Consider the following 22,464-nt stretch of genomic DNA (forward strand, 5'->3'; position numbering starts at 1 on the left):
AGGCTGAGCGCCGAAGAATTGACGCTTTTGAAGTGTGGTGTTGGAGAAGACTCTTGAGAGTCCCTTGGACTGCAGGGAGATCCAACCAGTCCATTGTGAAGGAGATCCGCCCTGGGTGTTCTTTGGAAGGACTGATGCTAAAGCTGTAACTCCAATACTTTGGCCACCCCATGCGAAGAGTTGACTCATTGGAAAAGACTCTGATGCTGGGAGGGATTGGGGGCAGGAGGAAAAGGGGACGACAGAGGATGAGATGGCTGGATGGCATCACCGGCTCAATGGACGTGAGTTTGAGTGAACTCCGGGAGTTGGTGATGGACAGGGAGGCCTGGCGTGCTGCGATTCATGGGGTCGCAAAGAGTCGGACACGACTGAGCGACTGAACTGAAGAGTGTGTCAAGCAATGTAAAGTTCTATAGCAAAAGCTGAGCCACACCTTAAGGTTCTGTGAGAGACCTAGAAGTTTGCTTGAGATGGAAGATTCCAATTGTCTACCGTCTCCTTCAACTATATATTAGTATTGATACAATCCCACTGCTGCCCCTGCACTACATCCAACAGTTGTTTTGAGAAAGTAGGTAAGAAGGAGAAAGAAATTTCCCTCTTTGAGTCCCCTCTTTTGGGCCAGTACTTCCTAGGGTCAAATGTCAAGCTAGATGTATCCTTGGTGCTTGGAGAGCACCCACCACTCTCAAAGCAGGGAGTCGGGATGGAACTGGTCAGACCTACTAAACACCTGCACCTTGTCAGCCCAGTTAATCAAGGTCAAGCTACCCTTTATGTTGTCTCTTTTTCGACTCGAGGGAATTAATAGTCACGATTAAGCCTTCTAGCCTTGTCACTGCCGACCACAAGGAGCGGCCCCCTAAGTCCACTGCACAAACGCAGAGTAACTATCAAGAACTCCCCAAGGGGGCAGTGGAGCACCACAAGAGAGCTTCAGGCCTGCAAAGTCGCGCGGTCTCGCGGAGTGAAAAACTCCTACGCCCGCCGTAAAGGACCCCTTGGAGGAAGTCGGAAACATCTCAATACATCCGGGACAGCCGGTGTCTCCGAGCTCAAGCGTCTAAGACCACGCTTCCCACATTTGGTGAGGTTAACTATGTGTCGCCGCTTCCCGCCGCAGCTTGGGTGGGCTGTGGACAGCTCCGGCTAAGCCGAAAACGAATCCTCATGTTGAATATGGAAACCAATAAGGCACTTTTCACTTCCCACCCCACTGTCCCAAATGTCTCCTTTTAGGGAGCACGACTTTCGAGGTAACACTAGATACCCACCCTCGCGCCTAACGAACACTCAAGTAGCGTTCCGCTCGGCGGGGAATGGAACTAGAATCCCGGCGTCCTCTCGGCTTCCGTAACGACGTAGCGGGGAGTGGGGCGGTGATGTAGCCGCTCTGGCCTGCGGCGGGCATCTCTATGGTACCGACAGGAGGGTGGAGAAGGTATAGGGGGGCGGGGCCGCCGTTCGCGTCACAGGCTTGCCTCAGCAGGCGGAGCAGATAGTGGTTGCCTTTGGTCCTCAGTGAGGAGCAGACTGTATGGACGCCGCGAAACTGCGTCCTGAGGTGGGAGGCCGGAAGCGGGGACCACTTGAATCTGAAAGTCTAGAGGATCCAGGTTCTCGGTGGGGAAGGCGGCAGGCGCATGGGACCCGGGAGCAGGTGGAGTGTGCTCGACCGGCAGTAGCCCGGAGCCCTTCGGCTTTGTCGCGCCTTCTAGGTCCCATAGGCATTCAGCCCTCACCTAAGCTCCTCGCCCCTTGCGTTTCCTTGGGTCTGGGCGGGGTGCCGGCGCTCTCGCCTGAGTTGCCCCTTGCCATCCTTACCGGGCTCGAGGGCCCGTAATGCGCCCCCGGCTCAAGTGCTTAGTCGTTCAATCGTGTCCGGGTCTGTGCGACCCCATGGACTGTAGCCTGCCAGGCTCCTCTGCCCACGGGATTCTCCAGGCAGGAATGCTGGAGTGGGTTGCCGTGTCCTTAAGAGGATCTTTCTGACCCAGAGACTGAACCTGTGTCTCGTGTGTCTCCTGGTTTAGCAGGCGAGTTCTTTACCGCTAGCGCCACCTGGGAAGCCCTGAATCAGGCCCGTAGTTGGTGGCATTATACTGTAATGGAGATGGTGTGTGGTAGAGTTTGGCTGTTGCAGAAGGTGTCTCCTGCAAGTCATGGAAATTGATGATCTGGGTAACTGGCTGTTATGGCAGATATCATTAAAAATAATATCGTTAGTTCACAGGCTGAGGATTGCTAACTTGCTTTCCCCTTGTATTAGTATCATGACATATTAAACACCTTGAGCATATTAGCTTCATGCATGACAAGTTTAAAAGAAAATTACAATTCTCGTAATGAACTTGCCCAACAAAAGTGAATATGTAAAATAAACATTAAGCTATTTTACAGTTTAAGAGGTTCTAGAGCCCATTCTATTTATGGAGAAGGAGCAGGAAGTGGGGAAACTGGAAGGGAAATGAAAAATGGGACACTTGGGTGTTCTCAGTTCAGTCGCTTAGTCGTTATCAGACTCTGCGACCCTGTGGACTGAGTGTTCTAATCAGAGATAGTAAGAGGAAGTACACCTATTAAATTTCTCATACCCAGAATCTATTCTATACATCTGCACCAACAGTTGCAGTGGAATAGATGATCAAGTTGTGTGTTTCTGGGGCCATAATTATACCTTTCTTGAAAAGAGAAACTACTGTTTTAACTATCCATGCTGCAAAACAAATTACCCCAAAGCTTAGAGGCTTAAAACAGTAAACAGTTGCTACCTCGCTGTATCTTTGGGCCAGGACTTTTGGAAGAGACTTAGCTGGGTGGTTCTGCTCAGGGTCTCAAAATTGTAGTTCTAGATGTTGGCAGGGCTGCAGACATCTGAAGGCTTGACTGGGGCTGAAGGATCTGCTTCGGAGTTTACCCAAGTGTGCTTTTTATTCCTCTCTCATCGAGCAAGTTGTTTACACCTTCCATTTAAAATGCGATTTGTGCTACCCTATTATGTGTATCCGTTCCTATTCATAAACTACTATATAGTTATTTTGTAAACAATTTTTTCTTTTTCAGATCACTTTAAATTTGGATCATCATTTAAATACTTTAAGTGATCTTTTCTTGTTTCATTTTGCTCATGACACTTCATTAGCTACCTGATCATTTTTGTATCTGAGCTCATCAAGTAAAATATACGGTGAGTAACATTTAAATATTTATTGATGGTTGAAAATTGTTTAGTGAGTAAAAAAAGATGGACGTAATGAAATGGCTTTACAGAGACATCATGCAACTTGCAGTTAGGTGGATGATGACCTTTTATTTCTGTGTGCTTTCTGGGATGAGATTTGACAATGAATCTGTAATTAAATGCATATGGAAGCAAAGTTTGAGTGGCAGAAGAGCTGTTCTATTAGGCCTTTATGTATACTGTGCCCAACCTACGTTCTCCTCGCACTCATCCACCTGATTGGCCGCCTTTCTCCTTAGGGCTAATTTACAGGCCACAGCTTACTGAAGGAGGGGGATATTGTTTGATGCTGTGGCACCTCTCTGGCTTGGTCATTAATTCAATTTGTGTGTCCCAGTTTCCATCCAGCTAAGTGGATAATGATGTTATCTTTGGTTTAAGGAATATTTTATAAACTTTATATATACTGAGCCTTTAAACACATTGACTTCTTTATCCATTCAGGTGTCAAATGCTTACTTTGCAAAGTAGAAACAAATGATTCATGACTTATGGAGCTATAAATCTTAAGGTATATATAGAAAGGATTCATGACCTTGGAGGTGTCTTTTGCATTTTGGTTGTATCTCTTGGTTGAGAATACCTTGAAATCATTATTTCCTAATCCTGGAAGAATCTGTAGACTATAACTCAGTATTTGTGCTTTAGAGAACAATTTTCATTTTTTCAGTTTTGCAAATGACTAAGAATGTGAGGGGGTTTCCCTGGTGACTCAGTGGTAAAGAATCTGCTTGCCAATGCAGGAGACAAGAGTTCAATCCCTGGATTGGGAAGATCCCTTGAAGAAGGAAATGGCAACCTACTCCAGTATTCTTGCCCAGGAAATCCCACAGATAGAGGAGCCTGGTGGGCAATAGTCCATGAGGGGGTCACAAAAGAGTCAGACACAACTAAGGGACTAAACAACAAAAGAATTCGAGGATTGTTTTAGGGTCCCATATCATTAACAAAATAGCTGTTCTCTACAAAGCAAGTATTCTTCACACTATTAATTAAATTAATTAATTATTAATTTAATTAATTAATAATTTAATTAATTAAATTAATTAATAATTTAATTAATTAAAATATTAATGGAAACTTCATAAATTTATTTCATCTAGAGATATAGAAATCTTTAATATAGACTTCATATGCCAACCAATACATAAATGTGAATACATTATTTTTATATTATACTATCAATTGGACTTATGAGATTTACATACAACTTTACAGCTTCCCAGGTTGCACTAGTGGTAAAGAACCTGCCTGCCATTGCAGGAGATGTAAAAGACACAGGTTCAGTCCGTGGGTTGGGAAGATACCCTGGAGGGGATGGCAGTCCACTCCAGTATTCTTACCTGGAGAATCCTGTGGACAGAGGAGCCTGGCAGGCTACAGTCCATAGGGCTGCACAGAGTCGGACACAACTGAAGTGACAGCATGCATGCACACATACAACTTTATTAATGTTTATTAATGTTGTATAGTCTAATATTTTTATTAACATTTATAATGCTATGTATATATTTCTACATTTTAAAAAATTACACTTTTATGAAGCTGAGTTTAGCATCGTGGTCTGAGTTTAATTAATTCTAACTAACTTTTCAAAGGAGTTTTATTGGTTTTGTGTTCATGCTGCTGCTGCTGCTGCTGCTAAGTCACTTCAGTCGCGTCCGACTCTGTGTGACCCCATAGACGGCAGCCCACCAGGCTCCCCCACCCCTGGGATTCTCCAGGCGAGAACACTGGAGTGGGTTGCCATTTCCTTCTCCAAAGCATGAAAGTGACAAGTGAAAGTGAAGTCACTTAGTCGTGCCCAACTCTTAGCGACCCCGTGGACTGCAGCCTACCAGGCTCCTCCGTCCATGAGATTTTCCAGGCAAGAGTACTGGAGTGGGTTGCCATTGCCTTCTCCATGTGTTCATGATAGATATTGAAAATTTGGGGGAAATCAAAGAAAGGAAAAAAATAATGATCACATGTAAGCTGAATGAACAGTCTCCCAGATTTTTTACATGTATGTACATATTTTTAACAAAAAGGTAATACTTTATGTATTATTTTATAGGATACCTTTAAAATTTTAATATTTAATATGTCAATAAATTGGAAATAAGTATTTTTTAATGACTGCATAATAATATGGAATTCATTTCAGTAGTCCTGTATTTTGGACACATAGTTTCTAACTTTTCCTTATAAACAATGCCATGCTGAACATTCACGTGTAACTCTTTGTATATATCAATTAGTTTCTTAGGGTAATTTTGTAGAAATGGAAATGCTGAGTCAAAAGTGTTTGCTCATTTATTAATCATTTTTGGTACATATTGTCAAATTGTTTGAGAAAAGTTATGCCAATTTATACAACTGCTAATACTCTATTATAATAAAGTGATCATTTCCCCACCACTAACAGATCATTAGCGATCTTTTGTCAATCTTAGATTGAAATCTCATTGTTTTAAATTAAATTCAATTGATTACCAATAAAGTTGAAATATTTTAATACTCTTCTTGATCTTTGTATTTCTTCCTTTTCCAAATTGCCTTTTCTTAGACATAGCCAAGTTATTATTGAGATACTTATTTTTTCTTTGTGTTAATCTTTTTTTCTTTTTTATTTGGCTACATCAGGTCTTAGTTGCAGCACTCAGGGTCTTCATGTGTTACATGGGGTCTTGCGTTGTGGCTCACAAACGCTAGCTGTGTGTGGTGTGCGGGCTCCAAAGCACGTGGGCTCAGTAGCTGTGGCATGTGAGCTGGGTTTCTCTGTGGCATATGGGGTCTTAGTTCCCCCTGACCAGGGACTGCACCTGCATCCCGTGCATTGAAAGGCGGATTCTTAACCACTGGACCGGCCCATCTTCTCATTAATCTTAAAAACTCTTTGTAAAGTAAGGCTTCTTGTCTTTCTCCATCATACATTTTCAAAATTGCCTTCATGTATTAGTCTTTAACTTTGCCATGCAGTTTACATTTTTATACAATCGTGTCTATCAGTATTTTTAAAATATTTTTGAGCTCCTCTAAAAGTCTAGCCAGCTGGACTATGTAGAAGTCTGTTTACAAATTCATGTAAATATCCCAAATTTGGTACCAAACTGATTACAAAAGCTCTCTTGACCATGGTTTCCATGGTTCCCAGGCAGCTAGTCAGTCAAACTGATTCCCTCTCTTAATTTAACCAGAGAAATGGTCTGTATTATTAATATAACACTCTAATCCATGTGAATGTGACATTTTGAAATCTAAAGTTGTTTAAACAACTCCTCCATATAAAATCGAGCATTGTACAGATGATCCAATCTCAGGTTTCACCTGATGATTGACTTTTCAGTACTACTTAGCAATTAAAACCTTTTGTAACGGAACCCATTACCATTGCAGACTGGTCATTATCCTGCTCAGTATAGTATATATTTGAGATTCCTCTTCTAACGCATGTAGAAGGAGAAAAGAACCACTTTCTACTAGTTATGCTGAAAAGGCCAAATACTATCTTTTCAACCTCCCTTGCAGCTCAGGAATGGGCATGTGATCTAGGCCCAGCCAGTGCCCAACTCTGAATTTTGTATTGAGAGCAAAGAAACAGAACTCCAAGAATTTTTTTATAACAGCAGCAGATGAGGCAGAACTAGCAGCAATGCCCGTGATAATATCTGGTGATGGGTTAAGCAGTGTAAGCTGGATTCAGGGGCAGGGGGGTCTTCACTGCAGGTGTCTGGTGTCATGTGCTCTGAGGTGCTTGAGGCATAGTTTGAAACTTGTCTCTTGAAACCTGGCAAGTCTGTGATTTCCCAATATCCTTTTAATAAATGCTTTTTGCTTGTATTGCCAGAGTGCTTTCTGTTCCATGTACTTAAGAAACCTAACTGACACAGGATCTGAGTACAATAATAATTGTTCCTTACCAATTTGGAATGGTACATACATTTCCCTCTTCTGCAAACACACACTTGATCTGTCTCAGATTTTGTGTTCACCTTTCAGTGTTCACATCACTCTTCTTTTGCAAGTTTGCTTGCTAAGTCTATTCAGTTGTATCCTTGCAACCCAATGGACTGTAGCCTGCCAGGCTCCTCAATGCATGGAATTCTCCAGGCAAGAATACTGGAGTGGGTTGCCATTTCCTTCTCCAGGGGTACTTCCCAACCTAGGGATCAAACCTGCTTCTCCTATGTCTCCTGCATTGGCAGGTAGGTTCTTACCACTAGTGCCACCTGAGATTGAATGCCAGTCTGAAAACAGTCTGTGAAGCTGCTAAAAGAAAATCCCTGTTATGATTTTGACTAGAGGTGGATTAAATTTATAGATTAATTTGAGGACAGTAATATCATCCATGTTGTCTTCTATAAACCATTCAGTAAAATGGTCTGGCTCTTGGTATCAGTGAAGTTCCATCAAAGAAGCAAAACTACTTTGCATGCTAACGAATAAGAAAGACCTTCTGTAACTGTAGGGGCTGGGAGAGCAGGCAGTGCTTTTGAGTCTGTTTTTGGGCCTGAAGCATGTCAGCTAGACAGTTGGGAAGGGAAGGTGGATGTGGATGAGAACAAGGACATTGCAGTCTGCACTGGCCTCTCACCAGCTTTAGTTTCGATGCTGTGGGTGAGCTGCAGGAGAGGCCCAGGACTTGGAGAGGGTGAAGGAAGATATGGTGGGAGTTGAAGGAACTGCAGGCCTAGCCTGCCCACACCAGCAAGGTGAGCTGACAGATCAGCAACAACACATGCAACCTCCACAGTGTCTAGCACCAACCTTCAGAGTTTAAAAATATGGCTGCTATTTCACTTCTGCTTTCCAAGTTCCATGTACAGAGTCTCCTATAGCTGGCACTACAGGAAGGGGATTCTGGGAAGTGTATTTCCAGCTTAGCTGGAACATAGCACAAAGCCACAGAGCTCTACATAGTTGATCGACGTAATACAGTTCTGTCATTTTCTTCACGTGCGGTGCAGTATCTGTTCAGTTTATCCTTGATATTTGAGTTTTTATTGCTGTTATGAATGTTCATTTTCCTGTACTTTCCCCTTACAATTATTGCTGGTATATTCATAATTTATCTTGAATTAGCCACCTTTTGCAACTTAAATTCTAGGATAGGCTACATTGCTTCAGTTGTGTCCAACTCTGTGCAACCCTATAGACTGTAGCTTGCCAGGCTCCTCTGTCCATGGGATTCTCCAGGCAAGAATACTGGAATGGATTGCCATGCCCTCCTCCAAGGGATCTTCCCAACCCAAGGATCAAACCCACACACATCTCTCAACCTGCATTGACTGGCAGGTTCTTTATCACTAGTGAGACCTGAGAAGCTCTAATTTCTAAAAATTTTCAATTTATTATCTTGAATAAGCAGTCATTTCACTTACAAATTAATGTAATTGTCTTTTCCTTCCTGAGGAGGGTAATGATACATTTTCACTCTCCCTCCCTCTATCTCTTCTGAGAAATGGAGTAAAAGTGTTAGTCTCTCAGTTGTGTCAACTCTTTGGGACCCCATAGACTGTAGCCCACGAGGCTCCTCTGTCCATGGAATTCTCCAGGTAAGCATACTGGAGTGGGTTGCCATTTCCTACTCCAGGGGATCTTCCTGAGCCAAGGATCAAACCCTGGTTGGTCTCCTGCACTGCAGGCAGATGGAAGCCCCAAGAAATGGAGTATGTTCTGCCAGTAAACAAGGATATCACAGTCATCATCCATTCCGTTCTCCACTGTGAATTCCTGAGCCCCAAGGGAACTCAGGAAGGCAAATACCTGCGACCTCATAGCCATCAGATTGCAGCCACTCCCTAGAGTCAGCTCGAGAGACCTCAGGATGTGAAAAACACAGGGTACTGGCCCCAGGATTGCTGCGATGCAAATGAATGATTTCAGTGAGCCCAGACTCTTGCATCTTCTCATACATAGAAAAGCACTAAATTCCTTAAATTGGAATATCTGGTTTCTCTTATTAACAGTAATCTTTTAATGTTCAGACTACCTGCTGTTTGTTGTAAAACTTCTATATAACCTGACTCCTCCCCTCTCCTCCTCAAGCCTAGCTGTTCTTTCAGGATTATTTGAGATGTTCATCTCCTGGGCTTGAAGTCCTAAAAATTCCCACCAAATAAAGCGTAACTCTCAACTTTTAGGCTGTGACTTTTTTTTAAGTCAACACTTGCTTGCTTCATTGCATTGATTAGAAATGCCAGAACAGTATTATAACAGCTGCACTGTTTCTGACTTTAAAGGTAATGTTTCTTGGTTTTCATTCATTTTGGTTCTTATAACCTAGCAATTCTTAATGTCTAGTGAGCATAAGAATTACCTGGTAGTCACACTTGCTAAACATGGAGATTTCCAAGAAAAATGCTGCATTTTACTAAATGCCATTTAAGCATTTACTAGGCAATACCTGGTGGATAATAGATACACTGTATGATGAATTTTCATTAATTCATTCAACAAATACTTAGTGAGCATCCACAACCAGAGCATACTTCTCAGATGTAATGGTTTTGCTGGGATTCAGAAAGCTATAGTGGATAAGACTGGCAGCAGACCACCAAACAGTGACCATGACCCTTTTTTTTTGGTGCAACTTTGGTTTTTGGAAGTGCTTTGGAGCTTCTTTTCTGTCCAACTGCTTAGCTGGTCGTCACCGGTTTTCATAAAAAATCCACTTTTCCTTGCAGGTCACAATCTGATTGAGAAATGGTTTGTTGTTGCGTAGAATAAGAGAAGACAACACTTCAAAATGATGGTGTTTTTTTGTTGTTGTTGTTGTTGTTTTTCCCGGTCAGCTCTTGAGGCCACCCACTTATCGGGCTTTTTTACCTTTTCAATTTGCTACAAATGCCAAACAACTGTAGAATGGTTGACGTTGAGTTCTCAGCAGCTTCTCACGTAGTTGTAAGAGAATCAGGTTTGATGGTGGTTCTCAGTTGGTCATTGTCAACTTCTGATGACCGGTCACTATGCTCTGTGGCTTCAGGGCCCTAGTCTTATTTGCAAAACTTCTTGAACTACTCTGTAATTCATTAGCAGTTCCTGGGCCAAATGTGTTGTTGATGTTACTTGTTGTCTTTGCTGCTTTACGACCCATTTGGAACTCGATTTTAAAAATAACTCAAATTTGCTTTTTGTCTAACATCATTTCCATAGTCTAAAATAAATGTAAAATAAACAGCAAGTAATTGGTGAAAAACAAAGCGAGAAATGTACATTAAAATGGTATATAACATAACCACATTTAAGAGTGTATTCCAACATCAAATGGCAAAGTTCAACAATGCAAAACTACAATTACTTTTGCACCAGCCTAATACCACTGCTGCTTAATTTTGTTTGTGTTTTCTAGATAGGTATTTTCTCAGCTCTTTATTTTCTATATTGCTGAGACTTTTTGTTTGAGATGTTTTCTTATGAACAGTAACTTCATGGATGTTTCTTTCTTTTCCAAGCTGTCTCTTTATAGAGAAATTTAATACATTCACATCTATTATAGTATTTGTGTTTGACGTGTTTGTTTCCTTTTTTTTTTTTTTGGTATGTGAGGGTGGGAGTAAAATTGTCTTCTTCATAGTTTACTTTTCTACTTTGCTATATTGAGCAAGTTTTCTGTATTTTTCTCTTATTCCCATAAAAATTTAAAAGACCTGCTCCTTGATTATTTTTTCCCAAAAAATTATATATAAGTGTTATAATTTCTAAGGAAAAATCTTAAAATTTATAGTTGTCACATAGATGCTATAATTTAGTTATGTTTAGAGTCCCTGTTGTCATAGTCCTGTTCTCTCAGAGCTCTGTAATTGTCCCACAATGTTCGGTGTTGGTGTTAATTACATTCTGTTTCTTTTGCAGATAACTGTTGTTGCTGGTTTGGGTCTTAAGGATTTTATCTTTATTTATTTTTAAATATTTATTATTTTTATTTATTTAGCTGCTCAGGATCTTAGTTGCAGCATGTGGGATCTAGTTCCCTGCTGCTGCTGCTGCTGCTGCTAAGTCGCTTCAGTTGCGTCCGACTCTGTGCGACCCCATAGATGGCAGCCCACCAGGCTCCTCCATCCCAGGGATTCTCAAGGCAAGAACACTGGAGTGGGTTGCCATTTCCTTCTCCAACGCATGAAAGTGAAAAGTGAAAGTGAAATCGCTCAGTCGTGTCCAACTCTTAGCGACCCCATGGACTGCAGCCCACCAGGCTCCTCCGTCCATGGGATTTTCCAGGCAAGAGTACTGGAGTGGGGTGCATTTCCTTCTCCACTAGTTCCCTGACCAGGGATCAAACCTGGGCCCCCTACATTGGGAGCATGGGGTATTAGCCACTGGACCACCAGGGAAGTCCTCTCTTTATTTTTTGAATTTGTTTTTTCTCTCAATGTCCAACTCTTTGTCCTTTTTTTTTTTTTTTCTCCCTCAAGCTTTTAGAAAATTCTTTGAATGTATTTTTATTAATTGTGTTTTTTGAAGCATTCATCTTACTATGCGTTGCTTGTTTTGAGTTTTTATTTGGGCAGTCAGGTTTTTTATTTCCATAAGCTCTTTCTTGTTTTCAGGTTGCTCCTTACATGAAAGGCTGCTATTGTTATTGACAATAAAGTATATTTTCCTAACTTTTTAACATCTGTATTGGAGTATAATTGACATATGATAAACTGCATATGTTTAAAATATGCAGTTTGATACATTTTGGTGTGGGTTTGAAACTATGAACCATGAAACTGTTACCACAATCAAGATAATGAAGTAATGAATCTGTCTCTCCAGTTTTCTTATGCTCCTTTTTAATCCTTCCTGCACCTCCTTTCTTGCATTTTCTAGAATTTTGTATAAGTGGGATCATACTAGGTACTTTTTAAAAAAACATTTCTAGATAAGAAATTCAAACATAAAAGTATTACCTAAATTTAACAATTATAACATTTTCCCATACTTTATTTGCTTCTTAAAAATACTTTGTTTTATAACAGTTTTAGGTTAATAGAAAAGTTGAGCAGAGTAGAAAGTATTCCCATATGTCCATTCTTGCTCTACACATTTCTCCCCATTATTAACTTTTTCCAAGAGTGTGGCATGTTTGCTTGGCTTCCCCAGTGGCTCAGCGGTAAAGCATCTGCCTGCAATGCAGGAGACGCAGACCTTCCTGGGTCCGTCCAGGAAGGTTACAGTCCACGGGGTTGCAAAGAATTGGACAAAACTGATCATGCACATACATTACATTACACACACACATTTGATACAATTAATGAATAAGTATTGATATGTTGTTATTGACTAACGTCCACAGTTCACATTAGGGTTCATTCTTTGTACAGTTCTATAAGTTTTTGTGCTAAGTCGCTTCAGTCATGTCCAACTCTTTGTGACCCCATGGACTATAGTATGCCAGGCTCCTCAGTCCAGGCGATTCTCTAGGCAAGAACACTGGAGTAGGTTGCCATGCCCTCCTCCAAGGGATCTTCCTGACCCAGGAATGGAACCTGCATCTCTTTAGGGCTCCTGCATTGGCAGGTGAGTTCTTTACCACTAGTGCCACCTAGGAAGCACCCTATGGGCTTTTACTGTAGCCTTCCCGCGCCTCCCCCCACCCCCCATATTTTGTTTCTCCAGTTGGGTTTTTCCAGTTTGAAACTAATAAAAAAAAAAAAAGCTGCTATGAGCATTGATGTGCAAGTCTTTGTGTGGATGTTTGCTCTCGTTTCTCTTAGGTAAATGCCTAGGAATGGAATGACTGAGTCATATGGTAGGAGTATGTTTAACTTTCTCAGAGACTGGAAAGTGGTTGTATCATGTTACATTTCCACCAATAATGTATGAGAGTTCTGATCGCTCCACATTTTGCCAACATTTGGAAACGGTCAGCCTTAAATTTTAGCCATTCTGATAGTTACGTTTGGACTCTCATTGTGGTTTTACTTTCCATTTCCCAATTAATTAATGATGTTGAGCACATTTCATGTGCTTATTGACTGTTTGTATATCATCCTTGTAAAGTACCTTTTCACATCTTTCATACATCTTGTTATCAGCCTGTTTTTCTGTGATCATGTTTTGAGAATTCTTTATTCTGTATACATATCCTTTATCAAATATGAGATATGCAAATATTTTCTCCCAATCTATGTCTTGTGTTTTAATTCTCTTAACATTGTCGTTCAAAGAGCAGAAGTTCTTAAGTTTAATGAAGCTCAATTTATTAACTTTTTTAAACAATGGAGCTTTAATACTGCTACCAAGAACTCTTTGTATAACCCGAGGACAAAGATATCCTCCTGTATTTTCTTCCAAAAGTTTTATAGATTTGTTTTACTTTTACTGTGATCCATTTTGAGTTAATTTTTATATAGGGAGGAAGGTATGGATTGAGGTTCATTATTTTTGCATATGGATACCCAGTTGTTATAGCACCGTTTGTTGAAAGGAGTGTCTTTTCTCCATTGACTTTCCTTTGCATATTTGTCAAAAATCAGTTGACCATATGTGTGGATCTGTTTGAACCCACTCTCTATTCTGTTGCATTGATATATTTGTCTGTCTTCATAATGGCACCACATTCTTGGTTATGTAGCTTTATAGCAAGACTTGAAGTCAGGTGGTGCAAGTCCTTCAACTTAGACCTTTTTAAAGGTGTTTTCCTATTCTAGGTGTTTTGCATTTCTCTATAAACTGTTAGAATATATACAGTGATCTATGTATAGTTTTTATTACAGAATGGAAGTTGAATCATTCTCAATAAATCATTTAGTTAGTCTTTAATGCTCAGAACAAAGACACAACAATACAAAGTAAAAACTTCAGGTATCACACAATATTAATAACTGGATAAGTGATCTCAATATTTTATGCCAGGTGAGCACTCAGAATTATGATTGCCTTTTTATGCCAGTTAAGGTCCTTTGGTTAGAGGTAACAGTCAGGAAAAGGGGACTTATTGAGAAAATCCTGAAGTAGCTCATAGAAGTGAAAGGTGAGTTGCAGGAACCAGGGCAGCTCTGAGAACCTTAGAGATTGGTCCTGAGGACTTGATGTCCTTATGATTCTTTTTTCCTAGGCTCTTCCATGTAGTAGAGCCCATGCTCTATAAGAAGTAAAGGAACTTTCTCCATCAGGTCCACTTGGAAAAATTCTGATAAGGAGTCCAGTTGGCCTAGCCAGGGTCACCTTCATCAGCAGAGTAATCACTGCCATTCACTACTATAAAATTATTACTAATTAGTCATTGCTATTTAATCACTACTACTAGTAAGGGAGGCAGGGAGTTCTAATTGGTCAGCTCCAGAGTCTGGGTATTGTGATGAGCACTTTTCCCAAAGGAAGGTGATGCTGTTATCAGAAAAAGTATGGAAAGCAGTTGCTGGAGTGGATGCCCACTGCTCTGTAGTACACATTGCCAAAAGAAAGATTTGATGACTTCAAAGTAATAGATTAGTCAACAGGTTTTCTTAAATTTCCCTTGATGCATGCTACCATCTAAACAGTTGTTCCTACAAGGCTAATCTGTTCTCTTTGGGCCACGTGGCTTATTATATATAAACTTAAGAAATACTATGTCTTTCAATACTTGAAAGTTTCTAAGACAGTATATCATAAAATGTTCTCCCTGTACACACTCAAAGGTACCCATGTGAAGTAATGGATATGCTAACTGTATTATGATCATTTCACAATACATATGTATATTAAATCATCACATTCTGCAGCTTAAACTTACACAGTGCTGTGTATCAGTTATATCTCAATAAAGCTGGGGGGGGGGGAATGAAATTACAGATAACAGTTAAAGAAAAAAGGACTTTCCTGGTGGTACAGTGGATAAGAATCCACCTGCCAATGCTGGGGACTTATTTGATCCCCGGTCTGGGAAGATTCTACGTGCTGCAGAGCAACTAAGCCCAGGTGCCTGGAGCCTGAGTTTCGCAACAAGAGTAGCCACCGCAGTGAGAAACCCCCGTACCACAACAGAGAGCAGCCCCCGCTCGCCGCAACTAGAGAAAAGTCGGAGCAGCAGTGAAGACCCAGCACAGCCAAAAATAAGCAAACAGTGGAAGAAACACCAATTTTTACAATTTGATTTTATACTTCTAGAATTATTGCTGGTATTTTTTATTTATATATCATACGGCATCCCACAGTCCATTAATATTTTTCTGTCCTTTCTATTTTAGGATGACTGGGAATGTAAACAAGAACAAGCTGTTTGTTTTGTGATGGCTTTTAGCATGTACTGACATACTGTTTGCAATGGCATCAGAGACTGAGAAGACTCATGCTTTGCTCCAGTCATGCAGCACTGAATCTCTTCTTTCCAGCCTTGGTCTGGGCTTATTCTGCACAGTAGCTGACAGACTTCTTCAGTTTCCCATAATTCAACAAAATGCCTGGCTTCGTGCACTTTCAGATAATTCAGTACACTGTGTGATTGGCATGTGGTCATGGGCAATAGTCATTGGAATCAGGAAGAAGACTGACTTTGGAGAAATCATTTTAGCTGGATTTTTAGCCTCTGTTATCGATATAGACCACTTTTTGCTATCTGGATCCCTGTCTTTAAAGGTAAGAAGCCTATATGTTTAATTTTTCTGGTCTTTGATTTCTTTGACGCCATGATATTGATATTTATAGCATCAGTTTAGTTAGAGAAGATTAGCCTTATTTTAAAACAAGAAAGCCCATTCATCCAGTTTTTTTGAGCACCACTTTCCTGAGGGTTCACATATGTTACTGACCACATTATATCACATCACAAAGTGCTGTGGATGTGCCCAGAGCAAAGGTTCAATAATTATAACTGAGGGGTTCCATTCTGGCTTTATAGGAGATGTTTTAGCCAAGTCTTTTATTTTTTTAATTGAGGTATAATTGATTTAGAATGTTGTGTTAATTTCTGCTGTACAACAAAGTGGTTCAGTTAAACATATATATATACATTCTTTTTTAAAGCTATATTCTTTTCCATTATGGTTTATTGCAGAATACTGAATAGAGTTCCTTGTGCTATACAGTAGGACATTGTTGGTTATCCATTAGCCAAGTCTTGAAGGAGAGATTAAGTTCTATACTCTGCTGTGCTTAGTTGCTTCAGTCGTGTCCGACTCTTTGCAACCTATGGACTGTAGCCCGCCAGGCTCCTCTGTCCATGGGATTCTACAGGCGAGAATACTGGAGTGGGTTGCCATGCCCTCCTCCAGGTGAAATATCCCAATCCAGGAAGCAAACCCATATCTCTGGCATCTTCTGCATTGCAAGCAATTTCTTTACCTGCTGAACCACCTGGTAAGCCCATTAGCACACTGCTGCTGCTGTTGCTGCTGCTGCAACAACCCACTGGAGTGGGTTGCCATTGCCTTCTCCAATGCAGGAAAGTGAAAAGTGAAAGTGAAGTCGCTCAGTCGTGTCCTAAGACCCCCTAAACCTTGTTCCCATTAGCTCATGGTATCAGAATGTGGAGAAGCAAACCTATAGGTTTGTCTCCTGACTACCTTCATAAGGCATGTATCTGGTGTTATCAACTGCACACAGGCCTCCTGAATGGATGGTTTCTCCAGCCCTGCAGAGCCTCTCAAACTGCTTCTGTAAGTGACATATGCAGTAAGCAAGGGCACCAGTATAAAGACAAATGCTAATTGAATAATATTGGAGCAGCATTTCACATACTTCTGACAAGCACAAGCACAGGATATGAAGTAAGTGCAGAACAGAACCAGGAAAAATCATGTCCTAGACCAGGACTGGTAGGAGTTTACCTGTTTTTGCGGGCAAGCTGTCACTTCAGTCATATCCGACTTTGTGTGACCCTATGGACTGTAGCCCACCAGGTTCCTCTGTCCATGGGGTTCTCCAGATAAGAATACTGGAGTGGGTTGCCATGCCCTTCTCCAGGGAATCTCCCCCACCCAGGGATGGAAACTGGATCTCTTAAGTCTCCTGTATTATAGGTGGGTTCTTTACCACTAGTGCAACCTGGGAAGCCCTATCTATTTTTTACTTCTATGATTTTATGATATATCCTTCTTTTATTATTTATGAATAAAGGTTCTGCATGAATATTTTAGAAATCAGGCAAGCAACAGAAATATCTTGTTTCCTCCTTGTGTGTGTGTGTTAGTCACTAAGTTGTGTCCAACTATTTGCTACCCCATGGACTGTAGCCCACCAGGCTCCTCTGTCCATGGGATTTTCCAGGCAAGAATACTGGAGTGGGTTGCCATTTCCTTCTCCAGGGGATCTTCCCGACCCAGGGATTGAACCTGGGTCTCCCGCCTTGCAGGCAGACTCTTTACCGTCTGAACCACCAGGGAAGTTTCTTCCTTAGAAACTATTAATGTAAATAGTCAATATCTGTCCATACATCCAGAGCGTAACTACTAATCATCTCAACAGGAGGCTGTTGCTCTCCTCCGAGCAGTGACTACCATAGGCGCCCCATCCCACCCTGTTATTAGGGAGCATGTTATGCTGTGGGTATAGAACTTAAAACCCTGGTTTCATTCCTGGGTCAGGAAGATCCCCTGGAGAAGGGATAGGCTACTCACTCCAGTAGCTCCCTGATAGCTCAGATGGTAAAGAATCCATCTGCAATGCAGGAGACCTGGGTTCAATCCCTGGGTTGGGAAGATTCCCCTGGAGGAGGGCATGGCAACCCACTCCAATATTCTTGCCTGGAGAGTCCCCATGGACAGAGGAGCCTGGCAGGCTGCAGTCCATGGTGTCACAGAGTCGGACATGACTGAGCTGCTAAACACAGCGCAGCATAGAACTTAAAAACAAAGGTGGAGACTAAAACGGCATAATGCAGAAATGTTTTATGTTTTGACAGAATAGAAATAGACAACTGAAAGTATGGAGAAGGGAGAAGGATAAGAATGTAGAATAAATCAACTCTTTGATTGATGTTTAGCAAGTTGTTGTTGTTCAGTCGCTAAGTCACGCCTGACTCTGTGACACCACGGACTGCAGCACGGCGGGCCTCTCTGTCCTTCGTCATCTCCAAGAGTTTCCCGTGGATCATTCACGAATTAAGCCTGGAAAACTTGCATTTGTTTAGATATTGATTACATTTTTACAATGGTTTAGAAATTCTATTGGTTTATTTAACTCAACTTTCAAATCATGTTTAAAATAATACACTCTTTCTAATGCTTTTGTAAATAAATTTGAAAGTATTCAAGGCTAATATAAAATAGTTACAACAAAAATACTCCCCTTTTATGCATTTATTAATTGAAGAATGGAGTAGGGGAGAGGCAGGATAGGAGAAAGGAATTATGAGATACAAACTACTAAGTATAGAATAATTAAAATACAAAGATGTAATGTACAGAGCAGGAAATATAACCAATATTCTATAACAATGTTAAATGGAATATAACCAATTAAAAAATTGTATAGCTAAGTTGTATACCTGAAATTAATATAACATTGTAAATCAACTATACCTCACAGTTTTTTATGTTTAATTGAAGTGTATTTTAATCAATTGTGAGACTTTTTCATTGCTCTTAGAGGCCCCAAACAATTCTTTAAAACTCCAAATTTACTCTAACCATACATTTAGGATATAAATTGTATTGTGACTTTTCTGAGCACATAGTAGGAAACTTTAAGAAGTTAGTCACATGTTCTTGAGATCTTGATTTCATTTTTAGTGCAAAGTGTATTTGGAGGTGACATAGAAAATGTTCCCTTTGCATTTCCAGTAGACTGTAGGAAAACATACTTACGATGTTAGGCAGCATCTATAAAGTGCTGGTTGCCGAGAAGGAGATGATACTAGCTACCGCTTTCTCCCTGCAGGCTGCTCTGAGTCTTCCACGACGCCCTTTCCTTCACTGTTCTACTGTGATACCCACTGTGGTTCTGACCCTAAAGTTTACAATGCACTTCTTCAAGCTCAAAGACTCATGGTGCTTTCTTCCCTGGATGTTATTTATATCCTGGACCTCACACCACATCCGAGATGGAATTCGCCATGGCTTGTGGATGTGCCCATTTGGAAAAACTTCTCCTTTGCCATTTTGGCTTTATGTAATAATCACATCATCTCTACCTCACATCTGTTCATTCGTCATGTATTTCACAGGGACCAGACAAATGATGTCTTCAAAACATGGAATTCATATTGATGTGTGAGATAACCACATGGCAGTCTTTGAGGACCACTGGTTGAGACAATGACAACCAACATTAAAGTGAATTTAAAACACATATAAGGCACTTATAGTAATTATTATAATTCCTAAATCCTCCTGCTCAGGAGGCATGTACATTTCTTAAAAAATTATCTGTATTTGTTGTATTCCTTTCTTCTATAACACTGTAGTGCAATATCAGAGTTTCACTCCATGGTATATTTTATTATTTCTTTTCTTTATCTGGCTTTACTAATATTATTAGATTAACATCCAGTTAAGTTTTCTGGAAATATACCTTTAAGGTAATTCATTTCCTGATGAAAAACAGCTCAAATTTTAGGATGATTAATTTGTGGAACGTTAGCATTTTATTTGGATCCAAGTTTTCCTGAGATACTGAGATAAGAAAATGGGCAAAGTAAATGAGATTATGAATAAGATGTATAATGAATGCTAACGTTTCTTCGTTTCATATATTTTGATCCTGACTCATTTGCCAAGTGCTTTAGTGAGTTGTGACTACTGGCAGAAACTGCTTTAGTGCATTTATAATATTCTTAAAAGACAATAGCATTAGACCTAGATTATTGTTTCAGAAATAACTTTGGGAAATTATTATAATGTGTTGGCTGTAGTAACATTCTACCGAAGTACTACTTTCCAGTATCTTTGCCCTCAAATCTCATGTGTTGGAGTTTTAACTGTTTTGAAAAACATAACTAAATTTAACAAAATATTTGTTTAAAGTTAACATTAACAAAATATTGATACTTGACCCATCACCATAGAATCCACAAAAAAGGACCTAACCAATAATGTCATTTCAAATGTAAGCTCCTGAATGTGCCATTAAAATTGCTTTAGTTGCTATCAATTTGTTTATATGCTATTCTAAAATACTATACCAGCTAAATCGTTTCTTAAAAATTTGCCTGATACTGACAATTTTTTTTTTTCCCCAAAAAAGGTAGTATTAAGAGATTGGCTTTTTCCTCTGTTCTTTAAGTTGATCTTCTGTTAAAAAATGATTAACCTTCATTGGAGAAGGAAAATTGAGTTGCTGTAAGCTTTACATTTGCAGTTTAATGTTACTTTGATATAAGTCGGTGCCCCCAAAGCACCTGTTTTTGTTTTTGTGGCATTTGTACCAGCTGCTGTCTTCAGATTTTCTTACACGTTTGAGTTTGTAATGATGGTGATTTTGTGCCTTAATCTCTGAGAAGTGATGAAGCAATGCCTTATCCAAAGCAGGTTTTTCTTATTAAGTTAACAGAGTTCTGTAAATTGTTATAAACAGTCAGGCTCTTTAGTTTTTCTTCTTCTTGTTAACTAATTGGTTGCAATCTGTTATATTTTATAAAATAATTCACCCTTACAATCTGTTCTTGTCTTTCCAGAGCAATTACTGTGTCAATTTGGTTGGTTTAATAGTATACATTATATAGTGGGGGTAAATTGATTAAGGTAGAGATTTTTTAAAAGCATTTGATTTTAGAAATCCATGGAAATAAAGTTATCTTGTGTCATTTTTCTGACTGAATTACACAACTCTTCCTTTTTTCTCTTCTCTGTATTAAACAAATTAATATCGTAAAAATATAGGGCCTTAAATAAGAATGTCACATGGGCATTTTGGAGGTTGTCCTAACTTTATTAGAATGGGAACTCACTTTGACCATGTCTCCTTGCTTAAACAGTCACTTCAGATTTTAAGTGTGGCTTTATCTTTGTTCCTACCTCCACCATCAGAAACGTTTATTGTCCTCTAAGTGGTCTCTGAAAGCAGTGGTTGTAACCTGTAGAGATATAGTGACCAAGTTCCCATGCCACCATTGTGTTCCTTCTCTTAGTGGAAGAGCTTGTGGCAATACAACTTACGTTGTATCGTCCTTGTACATGTGTGTTTTCTCTATTCTCTAGACATTCTCCTTTCTTGTAATCTTTCTGTCTTGGCTGTATCACTGATCTGACCTCCCAGCCTACTGGTCTCTTGAGCCACTTCTGTTATACTGGCTACTCAGGAGAACTTCTACCAATAAACTGTTTTCTACTCATCCCAAGCCTACTTTCTTTTAGCAGTAGACTAAGAACCCCTGCCACCTCTTCTTAATATCGTCTGCTTCTGTTAGGTCCATACCATTTCTGTCCTTTATCGAGCCCATCTTTGCATGAAATGTTCCCTTGGTATCTAATTTTCTTGAAGAGATCTCTAGTCCTTCCCATTCTGTTGTTTTCCTCTATTTCTTTGCATTGATCGCTGAGGAAGGCTTTCTTATCTCTTCTTGCTATTCTTTGGAACTCTGCATTCAGATGCTTATATCTTTCCTTTTCTCCTTTGCTTTTCACTTCTCTTCTTTTCACAGCTATTTGTAAGGCCTCCTCAGACAGCCATTTTGCTTTTTTGCATTTGTTTTCCATGGGGATGGTCTTGATCCCTGTCTCCTGTACAATGTCACGAACCTCCGTCCGTAGTTCATCAGGAACTCTATCTATCAGATCTAGTCCGAGAAATATCAATAACCTCAGATATGCAGATGACACCACCCTTATGGCAGAAAGTGAAGAGGAACTGAAAAGCCTCTTGATTAAAGTGAAAGAGGAGAGTGAAAATGTTGGCTTAAAGGTCAACATTCAGAAAACTAAGATCATGGCATCCGGTCCCATCACTTCATGGGAAATAGATGGGGAAACAGTGTCAGACTTTATTTTTCTGGGCTCCAAAATCACTGCAGATGGTGATTGCAGCCATGAAATTAAAAGATGCTTACTCCTTGAAAGGAAAGTTATGACCAACCTAGATAGCATATTGAAAAGCAGAGACATTACTTTGCCAACAAAAGTCCGTCTAGTCAAGGCTATGGTTTTTCCAATAGTCGTGTATGGATGTGAGAGTTGGACTGTGAAGAAAGCTGAGCACCAAAGAATTGATGCTTTTGAACTGTGGTGTTGGAGAAGGCTCTTGAGAGTCCCTTGGACTGCAAAGAGATCCAACCAGTCCATTCTGGAGGAGATTAGCCCTGGGTGTTCTTTGGAAGGACTGATGCTAAACCTGAAACTCCAATACTTTGGCCGCCTCATGCGAAGGCTTGACTCATTGGAAAAGACTCTGATGCT

The 22,464-nt window shown here is 40.2% G+C and overlaps 1 protein-coding gene across 2 annotated transcripts; it reads left to right on the plus strand.

Annotated features, from left to right (window-relative positions):
• The first annotated feature begins 1,074 nt into the window (after positions 1-1,074).
• Positions 1,075-20,890, plus strand: TMEM267 (transmembrane protein 267). 2 transcript variants are annotated; one of them, NM_001079795.1, is given in 4 exon segments: positions 1,075-1,090; positions 3,067-3,190; positions 15,385-15,772; positions 19,013-20,888. In NM_001079795.1, coding segments are annotated over 2 exon segments (648 nt in total). In that variant the 5' UTR covers positions 1,075-1,090; positions 3,067-3,190; positions 15,385-15,460; the 3' UTR covers positions 19,349-20,888.
• The last annotated feature ends 1,574 nt before the right edge of the window (positions 20,891-22,464 follow it).

The sequence above is a fragment of the Bos taurus genome, chromosome 20 (assembly GCF_002263795.3).
Source record: "Bos taurus isolate L1 Dominette 01449 registration number 42190680 breed Hereford chromosome 20, ARS-UCD2.0, whole genome shotgun sequence".
In the NCBI taxonomy this organism is placed as follows: domain Eukaryota; kingdom Metazoa; phylum Chordata; class Mammalia; order Artiodactyla; family Bovidae; genus Bos; species Bos taurus.